This window comes from Nipponia nippon, unplaced genomic scaffold (assembly GCF_047370975.1).
Source record: "Nipponia nippon isolate SJK-2023a ecotype South Korea unplaced genomic scaffold, ASM4737097v1 scaffold_11, whole genome shotgun sequence".
NCBI lineage: Eukaryota > Metazoa > Chordata > Aves > Pelecaniformes > Threskiornithidae > Nipponia > Nipponia nippon.
In genome coordinates this window covers 4,588,976-4,614,681 of record NW_028262302.1, presented here as the reverse complement: position 1 = coordinate 4,614,681, position 25,706 = coordinate 4,588,976, and the positions used below count along the sequence as shown (strand labels likewise).

At 36.6% G+C, this 25,706-nt stretch overlaps 1 protein-coding gene across 1 annotated transcript in view; it reads right to left on the bottom strand.

Annotated features, from left to right (window-relative positions):
• MIPOL1 (mirror-image polydactyly 1) overlaps nt 1-25,706 on the bottom strand; it is a 199,097-nt gene that overhangs the window by 118,138 nt on the left and 55,253 nt on the right. The window contains exons 10-14 of the mRNA XM_087747228.1: nt 25,231-25,366; nt 24,146-24,251; nt 11,803-11,932; nt 5,983-6,016; nt 5,553-5,723 (exon numbers count right to left, since the gene is read on the bottom strand). Of these exons, the coding sequence (XP_087603354.1) occupies nt 5,553-5,723; nt 5,983-6,016; nt 11,803-11,932; nt 24,146-24,251; nt 25,231-25,366 (577 nt within the window). The remainder of the gene's footprint in view (nt 1-5,552; nt 5,724-5,982; nt 6,017-11,802; nt 11,933-24,145; nt 24,252-25,230; nt 25,367-25,706) is intronic.

The following is a 25,706-nucleotide window of genomic DNA, read 5'->3' as shown; positions in this document are numbered from 1 at the left end:
ACTTGGTTTATTCTGAGAAGCAGCAAAGAAAACATGGATTTAACCATGTTCAGTATAACATGGACTTTCTAAAACATGGGTTTAGTCAAACTTTCAAAAGATTATCTTTATTTAGGTAAACAGGAAATTAAATGTGACATTATAAAGCACCGTTCCAGTGCAACACAATCAAATGGAAAAATAAGATTGCTATTCACAACAATTGCTTGTGTAACTTGGCTTTCTGTGATCTTTCTTCAGGATCCCTTTTATCAGCATTACCTCCAAAGAAGAGATATCTGTGATGTTTACCTGAGGCCACGGATGTAAATATCAATAAAACGGACAGCCTTTTCTTCACCTCCTGTTTCTTTTCTCCCTGCAGTCACAGTACAACTTTTACTGTTAAATCTCAAATTATTTTTTTAAAATCTATTCTATATTTTATTCCATATCCCTATTGCTTTCTCTCAGGACTTAGACTAAATTTGCAGGGCAAAAGGGGCATCTTGCAGATAGCTCATCTCTCTCTGTTTAACCATCCTGCTGGCAAGTAATTTCCCCATGCCTATTCATCTGCTACCTCTCAGAGAAGAGCACTGCAAATGAGGGCAACAGGAACTTGCTGTTGCCTACCCAAAGGAAACCAGCCATAAGAGTGAACCAGCATGGTCCCTGGATCCTCAAATTACAATAAACATCCCCTTTACCTTCACTTCCCTCCTCAAATAAGCCCGTGACCAAAATCATCAGTACCCCACAGCAGCTGCCTGGTTCACAAACAACTGTGAATAGTGTCCTACCTTTACTTTTCTTGTTCCCAAATATCAGTGGCAAAAGGGAAAAGGTAGTAGGGGAAGCATCCTGGCAGAGCAGCTAGGAGACTGTCAAATGTGCTCCTGCCAACCAAGAACTCGATTGGTATCCTGAACCAGGAAGTGTCAAAGGGTACGAAAACATGGAGTTTAAAACTGAACTGCTAATTCAAATTACTAAAAATAACATCCCAAACCGTGGTTTGGGTTGCAAAGGGATCACCTCTATCCTAAGAGAAGAGAGTCATGAGGCATTGTAACTTGTCACCCGAGTATTCCCCAATTAAGGGCCCAAGATCTGTAAGTAATTTTTTTTCATTTATATATACTTTTGTTGTTTTTACACTTCATACAGCTCTTGGGTTTATTACTTCAATAAGACCTGTTCACTCATGTGTGCTGAGAATGCCTTAGTGCTCTGTGAATCACAGAAAACACAGAGCTCTACACCCTATTTGGTGTAAAAGGAGGAAAATTGCTTGAGCATAACATAAAAAAAAAAGGTTAGCAAGAAGCTGGCTTGTTGTCAGTACAGACATTTATCAGTTATTAGTCATTAGTCGAAACTGATAATGATGGGCAGTCAAGCATAGTGCTTCTCATCTTTGTTTTCAATGACGATAAAGTGCTGCCTGCTGCCAAACAGTGCCTCAAAACGGAGAAAGGTACTTAAACTTGCTTCAGATGAGCAACTGGGTGCATGCCAATTTTTTACATGAACAGTCATAAGCATGTTCCTGCACAGCAGGATGTGATCAAACTATTCAAAGCTGTAAAACCAGGTTTGCTTGCCAGTTATGTTATTGCTTCAAGATCAGTGTATTACAGATGATACTTTGCCAGCCATGAAACCAGTGTTTTTCCTTAACAACAAATTCTACACCTTTAATATTTAAAACTCTGTATAGAACTGACTGTTCTCAATTAAAAACAAACAAACATTTACAGAATGAAAATTAGGACTGAAAACATATCAAACACACAATCTCCTGAACTATAAGCCATCTCTTATTTAGCTTTAAAAAAATCACTTCCTTCAAGCTGTACCAGTTAAAAGGTCCCCTTTCTTCTCTAAACCAGAAAAGAAGTAATTGTAATGACTTACTCAAGTCCTCAGCTTCAGCTGCCAACCCTGTAATCATATTAACATTCCTGTCCATAAGGTGTGATGTGGTTAATAGGTGGTTGCTAGTTTGAGACATTGCACTGTATTGCCTCCTGCTGGAAACCACTTCTTTAAAGTATTTTACGTAGATTACACAATGTGACTATGCCATATGTAATCTTTATTAAATGTCGGTCCCTAATTGGATTACTCAAGCAAGAAAGATTTTTGAAGAAAGGCAGAACTGTAGTACAACCAACTGGACAAATAAGTTTTTTCCTTGAACGGCTTAAGACAAAACCGAACATTACAGACAAGAAACTGATGTTTTCTTTCTCATGACAGTCAGCATCTTTCTCCATTTTCCTTTCAGAGGATCAGTCATAAAACAGACTCAAGCTCCCCAGTATAACACAATATCTGTTCACTAACAAACATATCTTAGCAAATACAACCAAACAGTTGAGTTTGTTTTTTTAAGGGGGTTGGTACAGGAGAAGATGGATGTCAATGTTTAGCCACGCTTTAGTTGTTTGTTTTTTATTCACTTGAAAATACATACTAAAAGTAGTATCAAATATTTGAGTTTATACCATTTTATTTGTTTTCACACATACAAAAAGTAGTTTGCATATTTGCTCAGCAATCTAGTGAATGATCTAAGATTACATACACATGCACAGCTCAATACAGTGATAGAAGTGCCTCTATCTGCTTCCTAGTAAGAAGCAACATTCATGTTTGAAATCTCAAAAAATATGCAGAGGTTCTTGGGTGTTATGGCTCAAAAAAAACCATTTTCATGACCTTTGCAAGACATGGACAGTGCTCTTCATTTTTTGAAGAATAAAAAAAATTATTCAAGTAAAATTCAAATAGAAGCACAACTAGCTAACCATTGTGAAGTGTGCTGCAACAGCAGTCCAGGTAAATGCAACTTAACAGTATAAGTACCAGTATTGCAAAACTGCATTTCGAAGACTAGTTGAAAGTAATCTGTATTTACTTGGTCATAGGAAACACACAGTTTATGGAATGTCCATTCTCTAGGAATGTAACCTGTTCCTTACCTGAAAGCATTGTGTTTGAGCTGCGAAGGCTTTTGTGTTATTGTTTCTTACTGAGAAAAATCAGAATGTAAGCCCCCAAAAGCTAGATACTACTTATATTCACTGTGCTTAATTGTCAAATGCCAGGCTATTGTGAAGAAAACCACAGAGAAGGATAACAGATGCAGCTTCATTACACACAGACAGTCCAAACCCTTATTATCATATCGGCAGTTCTCTGTCATATGGAACTGGTTATGGTGGTCACTCAAATGACACCGCTGCCTCCAGCATCGCACAACAGTAAGCAGGGACAGAGCAACACGGTGTTCACAGTGTGTCATGAAGCATTTAGCTTCCATTGCCCAGTGACCTCTGAACTTTAAAAATGCCTTTTCCAGAGGATAGCCACAGCACGCTAATGGTTTACTCTATTCCTGTTTTGTCTCAGCCTGTTCTCATCAATCCCCCCCTCATACTTGATGTCACCTCCACCAAAAAGATTTTAACTTGCAGATGTTATGAATGCCTGAGACGAACTCAGATCTAACTTCCAATAATTTGCGTTTGTTATGCTAAGCATATACATCCCCTGAATTATATCTAGTCCCTTTGTGGTCTAATGTAGGAATCCCTCTCCTATTGTTCTTGCTGTTAGCACTGTAATAACTACCGCTATTGCAATGTTAACAAAAGACTACTAATAATTCAAGTACGGTACGAATTCCCAAGGAATCATCAAGTGAGAAACCCACGTTGAAATGGTAGCTTCAATTCCAAGGACCTATTTTCTAGATTCAGGAGTTACAGCTGTAAAAGCATCACATATGTGAAAACACAACACATGATCAATAGAGTTCTATTAATAATAACTAATTTAAAGCAATGGTATTATAAATTGCAAACGGTATCACAGTAGTAGAGCTTAATACCAAATATTTACATTTTCATTTGGTGGAGATTTATTGTTTTATTCATTTATCTTTTCAGCTGCACTATCTACTTAACATTACCTGTGCTTTTTGCTGACAGGCCTAAAGATGGCTTTGCTAGTTGTGGCACATGAGCCATCACTATATAAAATAATTATCTTTATTAATTTCCAAGCTGATTATGTGGAAAAGATTACTCCTTAAACAGGCAGCTTAAAAATCAATTCAATTAAAATGTATATTAAAATGCCCTACAACGCCATTCTTCTGACATTCATAAAAGTTTTATGGTTCAAGAATGCCTGAAAGTCCACTTCAACAATGAAGCAAACACTGACAAAACAAAAATAAAAATATCAAAAGATCGTTCTCTTTTGCTGAAACCTTTTCTCTTATAAGCTGCTCACTTTTCAAATGCCCTGTGCAAAGAAGAAAGAACATAAACTTTTGGCAGGACTGTTGGATGTTTCCCAGTAGCTATGCTGCTCATCATTATTAGAAAAGCAAAAGCAAGTAGACTGAAAAAGTAAAGTTCCACCATTAGCATCTTCCAACATTAACATCCTTTGCAGTACATACTGGGTAGACACACAAAATATTTTAAGCACCAGGCAGATGGAGCTTTCAAGGTTAAAGTAGGAGAGAATGCAAAAACAACAATTGCAAAAAAGTGAAAATTACAGGGTGTGTAGAAGGGACTCTTGCCAGGAGACTTCTCAATACAACATAAATTCAATCAACGTTATCAATACTACTCAAGATCACAAACCTGACTTTAAGTCTAAGAGAAATTAGTTAGATATGGGCTAGCTTTGTTAACTCACATTGAAAATCTAAATTTTTCTTGCCTGGGATGAATACATAAGAAATTTCATCCAGTCTAAAATCTTGTGTTCTCCCAGGAGATATATCCCCTACTTGGACTGCTCCTCCCTACAGCCTGTTCCTATTGAGCTAAATCTAGGTAAAAATCCAGGAAAGAAAAGTGTGGGGAAAAAAAAAATTCTTCCATGAGATGGGAAAAACAAGGAGACTCTCTTCATAGTGAAAAGAATGAAGACAATATTGTTCTGTGAAAATAGGAAATCGCAGGGGATGAGTGATCTGAGCAGAAAAAGGACCTCATGTTCTTTCAAGTCATGTAGCAGAAGTGTAAGACTTTGAGAGTCAAGGACCACATGCTGATTTTTATCTCCTGAATGTAAAGCAACAAAGGGAGGAATTGCTTGCATTGTAGCATGTGTTACCGTTATCTTCCTTTAATGTATATTTCTGCCACTTAAAACCCTTTACAAATCCTTGAGTCCCAGTTAACTGTCATCCAATGCATTATACCAATACAGCATAATGCAAAACTAAGCCCTTAACAGCTTTTTAGATTGGGCAATACACTGAAAACTATTTTGTTTTTAAAAAGGAGACAGCTAGTGATCACATGCAAAAAATACAAAAATAACTTTTCTCATTAAACACATTGATGCCATTTCAATGGGCACTACTATCATGAAGAAACAGTTGATCATTAATCTGCCATTTACTACAAGGACTCTCTGAGATTTTCAACAGAGAAAAGTAAACTAAATAATTTTCTTCCCAAAAGTTAAGCAAAAAAAAAAAAAAAAAGAAAAAAAGAAATTTGGTATTGAGTGATTATACACTTGTAGAGACTTACTTGAGACAAAGCAGCATCCCGTTGTTCTATTACTGCATTCATTTCCTCAGCTATTATTTTCTTTTTACGTTCTTTGGTCCTGTGTATTCGATTCAGAATTATAGCTCCATTCTTCAGTATATCTATCCCTGTGTCTGCATTGTTTATTCTGTTCAGTAATTCCTGTAATGTCTACCAACAGCATTATATGTTAGTCAGACATGAAGTTTTAATATATTTTATTTAATATAGGGTTTTAATTAATAGGCACATGTGAATTGTAAATTGACTGAGTGAAGTTATTGAATTTTCATATTGCAGCAAAGATGTACATTATTAGTGTGTCAATTCTTCTTTTTCCCACATCTTAGTTCTTGAAACCCACTCAATTGAACTTAAGCCTCTAAGATATAAGACTGACATCAAGAAATCTCCTCAGAGAATGGCTTACCATGTCATTTTCTTCAGGGTTAATATTTTCTAGCCTAGAAAAAAGGGACACAGAAAGCCTGATCAGTAGCATTTCCTTAGTGCAGCAAAATGAGTTCGCTTTTTAAATCTTTAGAACCTCAAGTAATTTCATTCTACTAGTCTTTAGAGTCAACCATGACACTGAACATATTAAAGTGCCACCTGCTCGACTCCATCTTTCAATAATGCTCCATATCTTCAGCACTGACTTCAGACTGTTAAGTTATTAATGTTTACTGCTATATATGACTACAAGGATCAATTGTTCATATGTGCTTAGATGAAGAAAGTTCCCCAGCGATAGAAATGACTGATGCTCTTATTTTATTTATTTCTGGGCTTACAACTTTTATCTGACGTTGCATTTTTGTTGTTTTTACTGCACCCCAAATGAAACAGGACAGGACTGTTGTGAAGAATTTTTTTTTTTTTTTTCATTTTAAAATAATTCTTTTTCCACTTCTGTCTCCCAAAATGACGAAAAAACCTAGCTGAAGTTTCCTTAAAAATATTTTGATTTTATATCTTGCATAAAATAGCAAACTAAGCCAATTCTCTGCAAGGCCTGTATTTAATTCTGGAACACACCCCACCCCCCTTCCCCTGCACTTTCCTCCTTTTCTATTTCAACAGAACATATATTGACCTGTCAAATACAAAGATGATACGAGGAATTTAGTCATACAGCATTGAACACTGGCTGTGCAAAAACAGTGAGTGATAGCACAAAAATCTAATAAACGGGATAGTATGCATTTTATTTTACCTAAGGTTAGTTATATGGACAGCATATTATTTAAAACACTTATGTGTATTTTAAAATGGAAAAGACCTCTTTTCTGGAAAGATGAGCATATTAAAGTTACCTTACCACTCCATTGCTGCTTACTTAATGGTGACTTCTACTAAAAGTAGGTCTGTCACTAGCATATGATATTTTAAAAGACAGATATAGGACCATTAAACATCTACTAAAGAGCAACACATACTTTTTCAACAGTGCTGTGACAGGTTGCTGTCTGCTGACAGGCTGCTCTGAAGCCAAGATTATAGCTGGCAAACATCACAGAGCACTTGACAGCACACTAGCACCTTTTACATTAAAGCATTAGTTTTACCAGATAACAGCATATAAAGCATAGTAAATCAACCAGTACAGAAATTAATTATTTAAATAGAAAAGAAATAACTCAGAATGTACTACCAGTGTACAACAGCTAGTATATTTATATGGAATTCACAAACAGTAACTACTCCAACATACACAGTTAGCACCAGAACTTAACAAAACAAAGTAAAAGCTAACCTTTGCTGTGTTTGACTTGCATTCATAAAGTAACACAAATCATAAAATAACAAACATTATAAGTCCAAACTCTCAGAACTGGCTCCTTGTCTTGGCTCCTTGTAGAGTTCCTGCTTTAGGTTTTCACATTGCTCTAAGTGCCACTTCATATGGAACTTAAAAATGGATCTCCAGCTAGTTTGTATTCACAATGAAAGGAATGGTATTTGTCAAAGTAAATTGGCAGGACTGACCCGGCTTCTCCAGAGGACTTCTACCCTGCTAAAAGTGTGGGTCAACAAAATCACCCAGCTGACCAACACTCTGGGTAAGCAAGACACCTTAGGGAGAAATGGGGGTGAGAAAAAGAATGGGAACTTCTACCATAAGTGTAGCCCTTCAGCATACTACTGCCACAAGGGATCTGTCTGTAGGTGTACATACACCTCCTTAGGTGACAGTATTTTTAAAAAAGCAGTATCCAGAGCTGCATATTTGCCCTGCTGCCTCTCCCTGTGCTGTGCACAGGCAATAAGTGACCCTTAGGTCTCTCATGATTTTAAACAGCAGTAACCAAGGATTCCTCTTCCCCCCATTTCTACACACATTCTGCTAACGTAACCCCTAGGGCCAACAGGACTGAAAGAATTTTGGTTGTTACAGTTAAATAATGACAACAGAATTGCTCCAGCTGCTAATTTAAAGAAAGCATTAAAGCATTTGATAAAGGTTGGCAGGCTGTTCAATATTGCCCTCTTGCAAAGATCTCTGATTGGAATAAGTCCAAAGCAGATGGAAGGAGTGACCTGTGCTCTAAAACTTGATGAGCATGGCACAAGTAGCCAATGTTCTTTAAAAAAACCCAAACCTGTATGTGCTCCACATCTGAGACAGAGAACCAGCATCAGGAAGAAAATATTAAGGGTGGAAGTCAGAAAAGTTCCAAGATTCCAGAAGAAACTCCAAAATTAAATAAAATAAACTGAGTTCCTCATGGCTCATCCCATCATCTCTGCTCCTTCCAAAGGATTAGCGGAGTGGTGAGGTGAACTCCGAAAAAATTTCCATTCAGCCACAGTAATAAACTACTTAGAATAAAGAGGCTGAGAAAAGTAATTTCCTCATGGGGTTGACTGCTTCTGAGAATGCAGCACCTCAATTTCACTCTTCTCAGTCACAGTCCTGGCTTGTTCCGCCCTTTGCAAAATGCCAGACATCCAGGCAGATATAGAAATGCGTGTCTTGTCACCTCAGCTGACGTGTTACCACAGTTAGTAAAGATGCCCAATGTTCTGAAAAGCCTGAGTGCTGAAGCCAGGCTGGTATTCCAGCAGGAATCTTGGCTCCACTCAACCATTTCTTGTTTGCAAGGTATATGGGTGCATGAATAAGCATCCTGTAAGATTAGAATAAGTGAACCAGAAGAAAAGCAGCTGAGCCTGAGGCAATCCTGCCTTCTTGGTTCTGTAATGCCCAAAGATTTCAAAAACAGCAAAGAACTTTCTTCAAAAAAAAGAACACCCCCCCCCCCCCAAACCAATAATCACAACAGGAAATGTTTCCCTGTACCATACCATTGCTCTTTTTGGAATATCACATCATCTAGAAGGTGAGGAGGAGGACTGATATGTGTCAGGGAAGAGCTGTGGTCAGGTTGCACAAATAGATGCAGTCACTGTGGGCTGAGGCAATACTGAATATGAATTGGTGGAATGGAGCAAGACATCTTTGAAGTTTCTTACATTGTCTGATATGACTTAAGACATCCCTGTCAAACTTGCAGTTTGGCTGAATGGGTAGCAAGGTAAGGAAAGAGGCAGATATTAAGACATCTGATGCAGTGAATATGATGATTACTTGAACATAAAAAATGAGGTTTTCCCTCTTTAGGGGATTACATACGGCAATTATTGCCCAATAACTCATTACCATTAAGTACTTGCTGCATGGATGATTAACAAACTTTAACAGACTTTACAGTGGGAACAAATGAAGCTTTTGGGCACTCTGCCTTTGTAGCTTTTGTCAATTAGGATTTTTCTTTTACTGCTCTGATGACTGATACTATAACTATCAATGAAAATAAAAGCGTGTAACATTTTTCAGAACCCTTCAGCAACATCTTTGTGCCCTATGGGAGGCATAAACCTGCCTGGGATCTGCCTAAGGATTTTGTTCATGTCCAGGATGCCCGCAGTGACAGGTCACAAAGCACACAGGACACGAAAGACTTGGGTATGACTCTTCCCAACGAGCTGCCATTGCCACAGTCGGTCTCTGTAATGCCAAACAGGGAGACCCTGGAAAACACTGGAACTATGATCTTACAGTACACATGCAGCCTGGCAAGGGCAATTTTTTTGAATTAAATTGGTTTTGTCCCCAGTCTTGTGTCCTGGTGTTGGCTGTCATGACAGCAAATATCACACAGGAGCCTGACCTGCACCCTTGCAGAACATACAGGAAGAGATACTAGCTACAGACAATGGCTCACTGGTTTAGGCAAAGAAGAATGCCTGTCAGGTAACGAACCAACAGTAGCTGGTTAGCCCATTGCAGTTTTTACCTGTGTTGGGTTGGTGTTCTCCGCAGGGACATCTCCTGTGCCAATTCTGAGACTGTGAATGGCATCAGGGTATCAGGCCTCTCTATAAAGCATCAGAAAGAGCACCCAAGTAGATGACAGCAACAACAATTGCTATTCTCTAAATGATAGCAATAAGGTAAAATAGCTTGGCTCCAAGCTATCAGCCAAGGGAGATACTGACCCTCTCCTTGGAGCAAGTACATTTTTTGTCATTACCAGTGTATCCAGCGCCTTCTGCAATGACATTCTTTTGGGGAAAGTAGTATGCCTCTTCTCCAAGAAACAGAGTTTCTTCTCTTTTCTCATCCTTCTGCTTCGAACTAAGTTGGTCCTCCAGTACATGAGTGAAGCAGACAGAAGGGGTTGAAGGGAAAACAAGTGATGGTGTTCTGAGGGATTCATGTGTGTCAAGACCTGTCACACGTGTGTCTATGAATTCCACTGCAGAAAAAGCAGCAATACGCCTCTCACACACTTAATAACCCGTGATTACTTCCAGAAATCCAAAAGTCATTGACTAGGTCTGTCAACCAGAATAATTACTTTGCTGCAGGACTTGAGTGCTTTAACCCCAAAGATCTTGAGTTTATGCTAACAGCTTATACACAGTTTCATTTGATGTTTGGGGCCGTACAAGACTTCCTTGCTTTCTTCACTCTTGGAACATATAAAATTAGAAAAGCGATAGAAGAAACTGGAAAGACGGGAATAAGGCTCACAGTTATGATGCCTCTTATGGGAATTTAAAGCACATTTGTCATTTCCACAGAGACTGCTGCTCAAAGCAGATGCACGTACACCTATAATGGGCTTTGTACAGACATTTACTCTAACAAATTGTGCACTAATTCTTGTGGGAATGGAATCTCCTAATCTTGCTGTTGAGTCATACTTACAGGCTGTGACAAACTCTAGCAACTTGTAAATTCCACAGAGTAATGGTGCACAAACTATGTGCAGACTATTGAAATTTATTTAGATAACATTCTCTGGCCTTACCTACAAAAATACCCAAAAGAAGATGACTGGTCTTCTACCATAAAGAGGAAAGAGTGTTCTTAGTAGAATCAGTTATTTAAAACATAATTACCTGCCATTTAGTTAACTAACAACTGAACCTATTCAGTCTCCTACCACAAAAAAGTTCTGTTTGCTTTGTACTTCCCTTGGCAGAAAAATAGAGCAATTTCTCAGCCACTCTAGACTTTGGGGGACTACCCTTTGGGAGACTACCATAGATGGTAACCAAGATGATCACAACTCAGATGGAGAAGGATTACATGGAGAGGCAAACTGTAGCTTCAAAGCTGCCTATATCCCGAAGCAAGAAACGAAACTGTTCTTAATCTTCCTCTCGACTTAACAGTTTTGTTTAACGTGAGATTGACAATTTCTGTTGTGTTAACATGGCACACATAAAACTCTATAAAGTATTAATTATATCCTTACTGCCTTACAAACTGCTCCTACACTAAAGATAAGAAAAAACCCATATATTTTTAAGATGTCACCCACATCATGAGTAGAAATTTTGCTGAAGGAAATGTCTAGTGGGCTTAAAGGCCTCATTGATTTCCTATAGATTGCAATTTCTGACTGACATTCTGGTACTCCATGTCAAAAGATCCCTATAAAATGTTGCATTTGTCTTATTTATCCTGGAATAAATCAATACCAAAGCTTTTGATTATATTTTTAATTTTTGTGATCAAAACTTTTCACCTTGCTCTCAGTCTCCAGAGAAAAATACAGTCTTATAGCATGGCTAACAAATTAATCAATAGCACAGTAAGACTAGCACTAGCTTGGTATTTCATCATAGAGAAGTTTCTGCTAAGTTTTCCTACATAACCACTGTCGAGCAGTTTTATGACAGTCACAGACTGACACAACAACCTTTTTGCACAGGGCAGGAAAAGTATACTTACTCTTTGAGAGACTCTTCTAAACGCTGGACTCGTAGAAATGCTTCATCTCTCTCTTCATTGGCTAACCTAAGCCTTGCCATAACAGCCTCGTCACGTTCCCGTTGAGCAGAATAAACTTCTTCCACCAGAGCTGCAAAAGTAACCAGTGTGTTTAACAAACAAGTTTGACAGGGAAAGACACTATTAGATGCACTTACATGGGCCTTTGCCAGCATCTCCTAAAATCAGCGTTTCTCCACTGACCTCTGGTTACTCTGGATAAGGTCTATATTACTCTTCAGAGACAACACTAAATAGCTGTTGAATGCTAAAATGAATACTTTAAGGAATGAAATAAAGCTATGTGTTTTCAAATTCACCCCTGTATAATCAAACAGGGCAAGGAAGTTATTTGCTTTGCATTCTGAATACTTGCTTAATGGAAAAAAAATTCCTAAAGCTCAGAATCATATGAGACACTAGTAGGTTTCTTCTAGGACATAGAGTTAAAAGTAACAATCGATTAAAACTACTACTACCATCACACTGCTTCCTATCAGGGTGGCACAGTGATATTAAATATTAAAAATTCTAATTTTTCAAAGTCTGCCTCTGATATCACACGAGTGGCACAGCTGGCATCTCTCCTTCTCTGCCAAGCCTTTACTTTATTGTGTAATATACTGTTATATTATCTGTTACGGCATACATGGACCTTGGAGCATTAGGTGCCAATAAACTAAGATTTACTGTCTATCCTTGGGAGCAAACTAACACCTTCAAGTCATTCCTCATCCCGAGCTTACATTTTCTTCCTGCCTCTCCCCTGTCAATATGTCTAACACCATCTCTGGCACACTGCCAGAATCCTTACCTCGACCCTGCCTCCACTAAAATCTTTATTCATACTTTCATCATTTCCCTCTGCAATACTGCAAATCTCTCCTCACAGTCATCATAAAACCCTGCTGTTGAAATGTCTAGGGACTTTCAGGATGCCATAGTGAGACTGCTGTCGCTCCAAGACAGAGAACTATATCGTCTCTGATTGTCACAGGCACCTCCAAAAAACTCATCTGAGGTCTGCAGGTTCCAGAATTCTCCATGCTCACCTTCTAGTCTGCCAAGCTGGTGTTTGGCCACCGTCTCCTAACACCATACTACAGTCTCTCTCAAAATTTTGGCAATTTTTTTCTCAAGAACCTTCTGTATTAAGCCATTGCTGCTGCGCTTCCTTACCCCCTTCAGAACTCTGCTCCTGTCTGAGCCACCGCTCAAGTCATTAAGACCTCAAAGAAATGTTTTGTCTTCACTTTAAGCAAGAGCTTTTATCCCCTCCATTCTTGCCTCAATTAACATCCACTTTGGTGCCTTTATAGGTTACTTTACTCTTACTTAACCTTTGTACATTATTGTACAAAAACTTCACAGTGCAATATAACATAAAACACTTTATGGTTCTTCACAGAATGGAACAATAGGAACATAGTACATTTTGGTAGCAGCTATATCACTGGAACAAAATACACATTATCAGTACCGAAAAAAAACCAAAACACCCCAACCCACTGAAATACAAAAAATGGTAAGTTTCAGTACAGTTCACAAGCAGGTGATGTAAGATGTAAGATGAATGAGAAGATGAACAGAAAAAGAATGAGGAGAGATGAATTAGGAAGGTGTTCAAGGTAGGAAAGCAATCCTCTTGTCCTCAAGCTGGGGAGAAGAGTGTTACTGAGGAGTAAGGGAGCATTTTTTGCAGGTCTAGCAAAAGGTTGCACGAAAACAGCAGGCTAGACAAAAGAAGACAGGGAAAGTCTAAATGTCACTTCTGGGAGTGCAGCTCCTCCTCTCACAAAAATCTGCAGAGGAGCTGCAAGCCTAGTCATCGGGCCAGAGATGTAACAAGTTGCATCCCAACAAACAAACAAACAAACAAACACAAAAGAGATTCAGCATCAGAAGCACAAATCTTGACATGTACAGAAAATTTAACAAACACTGATTTAATTCTCTTCTACTTGAGTATTCACTTGTTTCACAAGAATAGCGTCTTTTTTCTTGAAGATCTGTTTGCCCTGTTCGCAACAAGAAAGCTTTGCTTGATGTGGAATGGAAAAACTAAGGCATGAGTAAAGCAGCTGCAAAACTGCATGCACACAGATTGGTAGTCAGGAATAAGTTCGCAGCACTTGCAGAGGATGAGTCCAGTATCTGCAAAGGTAGGTGGCTCAGCAAGAACAAGAACAAATTGTATGGGGTAGGCTGTGCATTTCAGCTCCCCAGACTTCCACTTCGGTTGCTGAGATCTGTGATGGCAGGGAAACTAGTTCCTCAGCACTGACTGCCTGGGTAAACTACAATACAACTTCTATGTTCTGGTTGGATCTGGAATACAGATTAATTATGTACAGTAATCATTACCTATCTGTACCTTAACATATTTGTTTACTATAGTTTTTCCAGTAAATTATGTCAGTTTATCTAGCATCGCGCCAGAGAAACTGCCCAGAGAACCCTTTCCATAAAGCTGCAATGGATGAATACAAAGCTGTCTAAAATAACTGGAGATTTGGTACTTATTACTGTTCTGGGGTTAATTAGTTTCCAGATTAGTTAACTTTGAGTGCATCCCTTCTTCTGTCAGACCCTATAACATCCCCATCTCAGCATGGAAAACCACAATTTGCTGACTGCTACAATGGATCTTCAGCATACAACTACACTTAGAGGGACTGTGTTTGGGTATATCTAATTCCCTCTCTGCAGAACTATAACCAGTGATAATAATACAGACTTTTTAAAAACAGATTATTGCTTATTTGTCCTTAAACCAAAGTAACATGTATATAACAGTATGAAAATATTCAGAAAAAGAGATTTTTAAAGTTCCTTACACATCCTGCTTATCTCAAGTCTTACCATCCCTGATAGCAGCTCAGAGGCTAATTGCCTTGAACAGTGAACCCTTCCCCCACCCAAAGGCCCATTACAAAATACTGTCTTTTAACTACTGGCAATGGAAAAGGGACTTAAATTGAGCAACTCTTTCTTGTTATTTTCTTATCCTTCCACTAAATTAAGGCATTGGAGTAAATATCCCAATGACCAGATCCACCAACTACATTAAAAAAAACTTACAGTAGTTCCAAATCAATTACAAGTGTTTGGCTTTTACTTCTGTTTTTTAAAGGTAATATTGCAAGTTAATTTTTTCATATTAAAACAGATTAGGGAGAGTGTAGAAAATCATTTAAGACGCCTGCATGGTAATCTAAGTATAAAAAAAAGAAAAAAAATTCTTCGCTACATGACATTTAACTACCATGTAGCAATACTGACGCTGACCACAAGAAATTACTAATTTAAAAAAACTTCAAGTCTTCATCTAACTCATTTTAATGGTCTACAGATGGCTAACTCACCTGATTGTTTACCAGCCAAAGCTTCTGCTGAATTTACGTTAGACATTTCTGTTATCCAATGCCTATACATTTCTGACTTGTATTTTGCAAATTCCTTTTTTTAATACTATATGGAATATTGTAACAGTTACACAATTGCAAGTGGTCCGAAGTTTGATGTTGTTAACAATAACATTCACCATTCAGACTGAGCTATGGATGAGTCACAAGTAAAAATTCAGGACCATAAGGATCACAAGAATATTCAAATAAGCCACTGAAATACATACACCTTTGGGTTGCAATGCAGCAGCAAACCAAAACATTTTGTGTCTTATTTAGGAAAGTATGTGAAGTATAAGCTGTTCAATGAAAAGTCTATGAGAGACACACAAAAATTCTCCATATTAAAGACAGTAAAGAATATCCAGGTTATCATCCCTGTGCTTCGTAAAAATGCCAGGCAAAAACTAATTGAGAGTAACAAGTCAGGCTCCTAAGCCCCATTCAAGATATGGCATATCCAGCAAAATACTAGCCCCATACTGGCACACTGACTTGATGCCTGATCCAATGAAAAAAGTGATCCAGCTACTTAGTCACCAACTGCTCTGGTCGACACCACGAGGTTTTTCTTGGAGACTTTCCAATGGTGTGCCAACCAACCCTATCCTGTTTATCTTGAGGCCTGACCAACAAGAAACACAAATTCTTATAGAACTCATGTTTCAAGCAAGAAAATGACACACAAAAATGAAGTATGAATAGTCGAGTATTAAGCTAAAATGAACTGTGTCATTTACTAATTCATATACATATGACATTCAAGAGTTAAAATATTTAAATCCCATAGTGCTAAATTAAGAAAAAGGGATTACTTTCCAATGCTTGCAAACATTGTAATATATATAAATATGACATTACTATTTAGTTGCATAAACTTTATTTGCTTTGGAATAATTTGATAACATCTTTCTCCTTGTAACTAAAACCCCTGCATACTCTAAAAGAGCTCTTTATTTTAAAAGAATCATTATGCTAAACTCATCAATTCTAAAACATTTTTAGTTTTTAGTAAAGAAAACAATTGTAAACAGAGAGCTTTTGTAAGGTAGATAGCTATTACAAAGTTCACTTAGAAAATCAATATAGCATTTTAGCTGGAATTTGCTCATTAAACACCCACAGCTCTAATGCAAATTATGATGGAATGAATAAAGCAAATACATATGCTTCTTTCTTTTTATTAAATGTAAAATCTACTGTTAATTGCATCTGGTATGTCATATAAACTTTTCTCCTTAACTATTAAATGGAAGCTTTTACAAAAGTCATTAGAGATTCTCTTTCTTTGACTTGTATAAATTTCAATATTTGTTCAGTAAAGGTTCACAGCAGTTAAATTACATTAACAAATATTATTAGCTACTATGTAAGCCAACTAAGTAAAATACTTATATTGCAGGTAAAACAAATCAATGGCTGTTTACAATAATATTTGGATATGTCCATTTTTAAACAAGCTTATCAAATATCATGTAATTCTTAGTCAAATGAGAGAGACTCAAAGTAGATTTTTTTCTTCCCAAATACTCAAATTTGTTTAGTAAGCTAATTGTTTTCTAATATGGGCAAAAGTAAATATGAAGAAGATGAACCATACAGAGTATGAGTTTACTGAGTCAAAGCAGTGTACATATTTTCTTAGTTGAACCTGATTCTTTTGGCAAACCTATCTTCTACACTTTTTAAACTACCTTTAAAATACAGCAGTAGTGGGAAGGTGTGCTGGAAATCATTCTAGTTTAAACAGTGGTTCATCATTTTCCAAACAACAGAACTTTGGGGGAAGGGAGGGAAGCACGGTTCCCAGGAAAAAAGTCTGTTTGCTGATTTCCTAGAGGTCATCTGTGTAAATAAAAAAAACTGAATAGGAGAGAAAGAAAGAAGAAATTGTTAGGACTTAAAACATCTATGGCAGCAGAAATCACTTCACATTACTTGTTAAAAAAACGTAAAATCCAGAATACAGGCCACACCTTATAAGAAAAAGATGAGATCACTACCCACACCACTATCGCAGAAGATACAGTAAATATTATAACACTGTAAGAACTGGCTTTCAAGATAAATCAGTTTTACAGAAATAACAACAATATTTTGGACTTTGCAAGGCGTTTGACATTAAGAGATGTGATGAAATACTGTTTTTTGCTTTGGACTACGTGGAAAAAAAAAAGTGATCCAAGAAACAGTACAATTAAAATTTTGCTAACTGTTTTTGTAACAAGTACAAGTTATAGTGATCAGTTACTTCCAAGAAAAAGACATGGTGAGAAAGTTTGTCTCTAAATAACAATGCACTGTTGCAGAAGGTCAGGGTTTTGCAGTTTAAGATTTAGTATTCAAGATCAGTGGTTGCTGAACAATAAGTGACTTGGGATTTTCTTTGGCATTGATTCTGGTACATTCAAATTAATTTTACTAGTTACTCACACTATTACAGCAACAAGAAATACAAATGAGATTATATGTTTTTACAAAAAAGGCTCTGAGCATCTTAAATATTCAAGAATTGACTGAAATAATAATAATTAATGACAAAAAAAATTTGATGCATGATTTGACTTTTGTTTCATACACATATACAGCGCTAACATAGGAGTGAACGTTGAACTCATGAAAAAAATGAAGCAAAGAATATTTTCTGCTTTCTGCCTTTTGGAGATGTATATTATTCTGAAGGAAAAGCAGAAACATGAAAGAACTTGCTTGGCCAGGTCATACTTAGAATTCAATATTCCTGTAATGAGCTTCTTGTTTATCCTGCTCAGTTGCTTCCATGAAAAAAACTGTCAGCTGAACAGAGAGGTTTAACCAAAGCTTTTTAGGGATTTTTGTTGTGTTTTCACTTTGGATTTCTGAGTAGCAGCTACATGAATGTGAGGAATTAGGGAAGTACACTGGGAAAAGAGGTACAATGACTACCTGCCTTTTCATTTTCATCAGTCCTCCCATTCCTGTCCACCATTGCTGGATCTCTGTCTGTCTAATCACAGGAGGACTTGGAAACTATCCTTGCCATTTCCAGGTGGGCCACTATTCTTAAATTTAATTTAACTATATGGATATATGCTTGTTCTCCTTACAGAAATACAAACATGTATGTATTTGTTATCCAGTCATTTTAGAAATCAAAATCCTCTGAGACTTCTTTCTACTAGATTTAATACGTGCTCACAATTCTTAAATAAGAAGTCAATCTTATGATACCCAAATAAACAAAAAAAAACAGATTTACTGCATTGCTATGAAAGCTTTTAAAATGTGTCATTAATCGGTCTCTGCGCATACATGTTACAAAATGCAGATAATCCCCAGAAACGTTCAAAGCCTAAGGCCCTTACACAGTTCTCATTCAGGTTAATGGCAAACTACCACGAGCTCCAGGGCTGACTGTCAACTTAAAAATAGTGCTGAAATGTTCTATTACGAAACAGACAACTTAAGTTCCTAGCTCTTTTTTTGAAAGCTACCATTCATTTACTTTCAGTTATGGCCTATAACTGAAAAATAAAAGCTAAATAGTGATAAGAAGATCATAGGAAAACTACTTTTTTTCCCTCGTTTTCACTGGCCTATACCAGGAATTATAGACTACAAGTCATTTACACCTAAATGTGACTTTATAGATAAAGCAATCTGAACAAACACTGATAGAACACAGTGACTTCTTTATTGCTTTGTGTTTGTTGTATGTATTTAGTGCATAGCATTCATCTGCTCCTACATTTCCAATGCTATAAACAGAGTGTTCCTAATAAAAGGCTAAAGTTTCTTAGTGGCAGCTCTGCATAGTGTTTTCTTTGTGCACTCAGATCCCAGTTCAATTAAAAAAAAAATAAAGTGGGAAAGAATAGGAGAGAGTATTATACACAGACCCCAAGGCATTTCTTGTGAAAGCCAATCCCTGTACAATACTTAAGCCTCTGCTTCTAAAACACTAAACACAGCTGACTTCAAAATTCAAACCATAATGCTGTTAAACTTTTCTTCAGTGAATAATTGCTGATGCCTGAATATTTAAAAATATTAAATATTAAAAATATTTAAAAATATAAATAAAAATATAAATGTTGCATTAAAGTTTGCAAGTTATGATTTGACAGGCTAAAGAAAAGTTTCTGTAATACCCCAAGAAGTAGATTATTTGCAGACCTTTTTATGCCTCAATAAAACCCAATTCTTTATGTTCATCTAGCATCGTAGTAGGGAAGAGAGAAGGGCCAGACTAATCATAAAAACATGCAGAAGACACTGGCTTGCTTTTTACATACAAGCTCCACCCACAAATACTTTAGTAATTTACATTTTAACCTATGCCAGCTCATCGTATATTGCACTTCAAAGAGCTGCACGCAGCTTTTTGACAATCAACAATTCTGACAATCTGAAGGTAAAATTACATTGTTTCAAATTAAGCTGTTAAAATTTAAGCCAAGATGTTTTCAGTTACAACACCCCCACTTTGTTTTTTTTTTTTTTCTGTTGTTTAGATGGATTGTCTACCTTCCCATACAGAGGATTCAAATCCTATAGCTATTTTCAAAATTCTGTTACTTACCAGGAAATATTTTGAAAAAATATTCAGGAAATAGTTTTGCATAATGAAGCATTAATATGACAAAACCCCAAAGAACTATAGACCCTATATATACAAATGAATTATGCACAGAAAACTGAGTTAGGGAAGTATATGCATTACCTACTTAAACTGTAAAATATCATTCATATTTAGGTTTATAAACAGAAGGGTTGGGAACTATTGAGTTCTTTTGGCTAAAGCCCAATATTGGCCTTATTTCAGTTTAATTGGAAGAGGATCTTGAATTCATCTTCTCCATGAGATATCAGGAACCTGGATTTCTGTTTGTACCAAAGGTTAATAAGAAATGTGTCTGCAAAAGTCAAACAGCATTAAATACCAAAAACTGATTATTATTCTGCAGGAGTTGTTCTGTCATTCATAATCTCTCCATGCTCCAACCTTCCACAGCTAATCTTTAATGGATGACATGCAAGAGAGAAAAATAACATCTAAAAAAGGACTCTAAAGTGAGCTTTGAAGAAATGGAAAATACTTTTATTCTGTGCTGGAAGTTATTGCCACCCGAAGTTTATTACTGGCAAGATTAGTTATTTCCTCTTACTTTATGGGATATTAAATCAAAGTAACTCTAAGCTAATAGCTACTTGGATATTTGTTTTCACTTTTGCTATTAAAACTATTGCATATGCAATTATTTTTCAAGTTAGTTTAGGAAACTTCAAATCATGTTCATGAACATTTTCATACCATATTCAAGAATTTCAAGATACCACAAATGTTAATTATCAACATTTTTGTAAAAACAGACCTGAAAAAAGGGACTTCGTTGTAGGTATATTGCCATAGTTTCCATGAGACTGAAACCTGTATAACCTATACAACAGTATTAGAAGTACTGCTTTCCCCTTTTTTCCACACTATAGTTCCTATCATTAGCCTCGTCGTTCAGAGAGCATCTGCAGAATGGTAATACAGTTTTCAGGCATTAAAGGTGGTGTACAACACCTAACAGACCTAGCAGGGCTGGACTCAATCAGTTGACTCTGATTTTAAAAAGTATTAAATTTTGGTAACATTAGTATTAGATATTGGCAAAAAACCTCCACAGAATAGGCCTTGCTACAGAAAGATTTAATGATAAATATTTTTTATTATATTTTCCTTCAGAATTATTCTTAGTCCCAATATATAGCACTGTGATAGCAACAAAAATATTCCAACAGCTGAAGCTCTGATGCCAACTATGGTATATCTTGTTGCAGTAATGGTGGGAGTTACTGTGAAAAGACATGTGAGACATACTGTGAAAGACATTTTTTCCAGTTTAGAGAGGCTACCACTATGCTCTACAATTCTCACTTACACTCAACCAGCTCTTTCCTCCAGAAGTTCCTATATACCCCCTGTATAATTCACCTGTTGGGCAAAAATAAAGTCACTTATTATGTCCATCCAAAGTGAGATCTCTTCTCTCTGCTGGTTCTTTTGAAGACTTACTCCTTTGCAACGCCTCCACCCTTATCTTCCAGTCTGTCCTCAGAAGACGTGCGCTCCTTCTCCCTTTCCCCTCCCACAGAGTGCACCCATTTCTTTTTCTGTTCAACATATGCAAGTTCTGCAGTCCCGCATTTCAAGATTTTTCTGTCCTTCATGCCCAGTTCACATGTGATGTTTCCTTTTTTTCCTCACATTATCCTAGTCTCAGTTCTTTTATGGCGTGTCTTCCCTTGATTTTCCCGATGTTGCCTCCACCTCTGTTGTTCTCTTCATGATGGAGAGTGAAACTAATGGTACCTTCTGAGATTGGCTTATAATAAGAAGAAATTGAACAGATGCATTTTCCAGGCTAGCAAAATTTAAAAATAAACACCTTCTGAAAATAAGTTATTTACTGCACACAATATTAAACATTTTCTTCCATCATGTATATCTTCTCCCTTAACTATACTTTTTCTTATTGTCTCATGAAGCATTTCACAAATTTACACTTTTCCTCTTTACTTCTTCCTCTGAACAAAGTAAAAATCAGAAAGTGACAAGCTGTGCATTATTTGTTTCTGAAGACTGTTGTAGCTTCATTTTAAAATTGCATTGGTCTTCAGCTTTTCTGTTCTTTCCATAGGACTTGTTTAGGTAAAACCCATCAATTAGAGGGTTACATTTTAAAATAGAGTTGTAATATTCCTCAAATTAGAAAACATTTTTATGGTGTACCTTTCTGATTTTTTTTTAACAATAGAATTTTGTGGAGTCATTTTCTTATCATAAAGTCAGTACTAAGTAATAATAAAAATGCAAACACCCATATTTACAAGCTTCACTCTACCATGTGTTATACACTGCAGTAATTAAACATTAACTAGCAACATGAATCACAGGAGCATGTGTTCACCTTTCCTCAAAGGACTTAACACAGGGGGAAAAAGTTTTTCCTTAAACACACTGAGTGTTCTTTATCAGGTTCTGCTTGTCCATTAGAACTGTCCCCAAGGCTTTTATGAGAGAGAGACATATAGACCTCCACAAATTCAGTTTGATTCACATCATTCCAGATTTCAAAACATTTATCCAAACTTGGTAATATTCTTAGAACCATAAGACAGGAAGCAAAAAACCCATGAAACATTAACAATGCTTCATTTTTGCAAACAGCTTAAGTAGTAAGGAGCCTCTTGCCCTCTCTCTCGGCATTTAAAGGATTTTATACTTCCTGAACTTATAAAAGGAGAAAAAAAGGTATTTTTTTAAGGGTCATCCTTACTATACATTGTAGCTCTCATTAAAATTTGGTTTATTCTTCCTTTTAAAATAGAGTAACTATGTTAATTATTATATCCATATTCATGCCATACTGTTTAGAAGAGAATATTATGCTTAGGACATAATTAGAAAGTTTAAACAGTAATGTAGGAAAAAAACAATTTACTAACAAATATTTCAGCTGTATCCATAAAAATGAAACTAAACATGTTTTTGACACACCTTTCAACACACATTGCTTTCCAGGTTTTAATGAGCAATGTACACCTATATCAAAGAGAATATTTCTCTATTATAGGTACAGAGGCAAAACACTGTGCAAATATCCAGGAAAAAACACAAAACTTGGGATTCAATCCAAACAATTTGCATTAGCTTTCAGCTGCTGGATATAACTATGAGAAGCAGTGCGGATTTTTTTTCCTTCTGAAAATAAAGCAAGCAGTTTATGTAAAATGAAATGAGAATAAAATTATGCCTGTATTTCAATTTGTTTCCTAATATGTAGATTAGATGTGCCTTTCCCTTCCTCCATCACAGAAAATCTAGGAACTCTCTCTTCCATCTATAACATACACAGAATACTGTATTCTCGGGAGTTTGACATTAAGTGGGAAGTCAGCCATCTGTTTTTTCAGCTGGAGAGTTTATTTTCTGCTCCATTTTCCTGAAGACGGTTACTCCTCCCTTCAGTACCAATATCCTGGGGACAGGCATTAGTACTATTAATACCATATGAAGCATGTGTGGTTTATCAGGACACAATTTTTCCTAGCTTACGCTTTATTTATGAACAAATGATACAATGAATTTATAAAAGCACTCCCATTAATTTCTTTGAAACACCTGGAGAAAAACCTCAGAGTATTTTTCATCCACTGGGTACACTGTACACACAGCCACTTTTCAATAATAAAAATACTCAGCTTCATTACTTTAGAAATCTCCAAAAATCGTAGAATACAAACTGTCTCCATTCTTGTATGTCTACCCAAAGAACAATTAACAACAAACATAAGCATGCATTCACTTTCAACTATAAACTTAAAACCCATTCATTTTTGGAATTTGTAAAAACTTCATTCACTGTAGACATACTATCATCAGACAAAAATTCATTAACTACCAAAAGAACAGATTTTTCAAGAAAAGTGCAGGTCTCTAGTCGAGGTGAATGTGCGACTATCTCCATACACAGGGAGGGGGAAGTATTGCTCTGAACGAGCTAAAACAATAAGTGGTATTTGAACTGCTGGTTGAAAGGTAGAGGCACTGGTAATCATTATTTCCCCTTGTTTGTTCAGGACCTTCCAACAAAACAAACAACCTTTTTGTGATTGGATTGACATGGTGTTAACAATGCATTTAATGCCCAAATCAGTATGAATACAGGTAAAGCTCCTGCTAATACCAGTACCAGGATGTTAAAGCCACCTATTTTCTAAGCAACTCTAAACAGCCACACATAAAAAAAAAGTCAAATCTTCCCTCCTTTAGCAAATAAAGCTAACATTCACTAGGCCACGTCATATAGCAACCGCGGGTACTGTATGAACCATACAGCCATCTGTTAAACGCTTGCCTACTGTACCTGCAATCTTTTCTGCAATCTTAGCTTCTGTAGCTCTCTCTTGCAGTTCTAAGTCCAGTTTTATTGTCTTCAGCTCCTTGTCCTTTTCAGACAGCTTATCGTGAAGCTGAATTGAACAAATGGACAGTAAGATTCTTACTGGCTGAAACAGTCAACCAGCACTTTTAACCACAACAAAATTTTAAATAATAGAGTCTTACCCCAAAAAAACAAACACTAACCAATACAACAGAAGTTCAATTAATTATATTTATTTAAAGGACAAATGTTAAAAATATATTTTTTTTATCATCTGCTCCATCTTGCCCTGCAAGACAAGCAGCAGTGTGCGTGCCATTTTTATTTGGGATTCCCTTCTTCAGGTATCACCAGCTGTGGTCCTTCTCACTAAGGAAGTTCAGAATTACATAGAACTATAATGCAGGTGGTGTCTGCATGAATAGCCTATTTCCTACCAAAAGTACTAATGTCACAGCCTGAAGAGACTGTGGTGTAAATGCATAATTTTTCATGTGCATCGGCAGATAGAAAACTGATGTTCTTTCATGTGTTGAGGCCTTTCTTTTAACTGGGAATTCACTAAATCTGTTCTTGGACAGATATCTGAGCTTGCCATTGAATACTGAATGACACTTCATGGAAAGACTAGACTTTTCTGTTGTTTAGGCGCATGCAACTGCTACTAACACCAGAAGCAATGCAGTGTGCAAGTAGGATGGAATTTTCTTGTCCTCAACAAAGAGGAGGTATCAGGGCACATTCATTATCTGGACCACATGTGCAGAAGCATGAGCTCCAGATTCTATTAATGAAATCCTGGCCTTGGTTTTGGTCCTCCTTGGTTTTCATCCATGATGCAAGAACCTATGTCACTGATTAAAAAGGTCAAATGGTAGGATGAAAGATTTTTTTTAATTCCAGAGAAGCAGTTGTTAAGCAGATACTAAGAATCCAAATTGACAAGAAAGCTATTGATTGGTGCACTAAAATAAATAACAAAACTAAATTAGGAACAGTTTAAAATGTATGTTTTGTAAGACAACCATAAAAGAGCAAATACTGTGATCTGAATATCTCAATTGTACCTTTTTATTTTTGGCCCTCAGAGTGTCCAATTCTTTTAAAAGGAATGCAGTTTCTGTTTTTCCACCTAAATCTGCAGCATCCTTCCATGAGGATATAAATTCAGGGAGCATCCCGTTAGCCTTTTTTTCTATGGTGCTGCATTTAGGAGGGGGGGGTGGGGGAAAAAGAAAGAAAAATAATGCAAAACCAGTTTCTCCCCCCTTCTCCCCATAACAAAATACAGAGAAATAAATTACTAAAATTTGTTAACAATTGCAAATGTATTAAATAGCCAGTAAAAGGGATGTCCTTCTATCACTTCTTAAATCTGTAATTCTGAAAAAAAGCCTGTAAATCTGGAAGAGTAAATAAATATACTACAGTACTAAGGCATAAAACAGATTAATATAAATTGGCTACGAAGCCAATAAACAGAAAACACTTAAGGGAAGCAAGTATTAAAAACCTGTGCTTAACACGGAACAACAAAGTAATG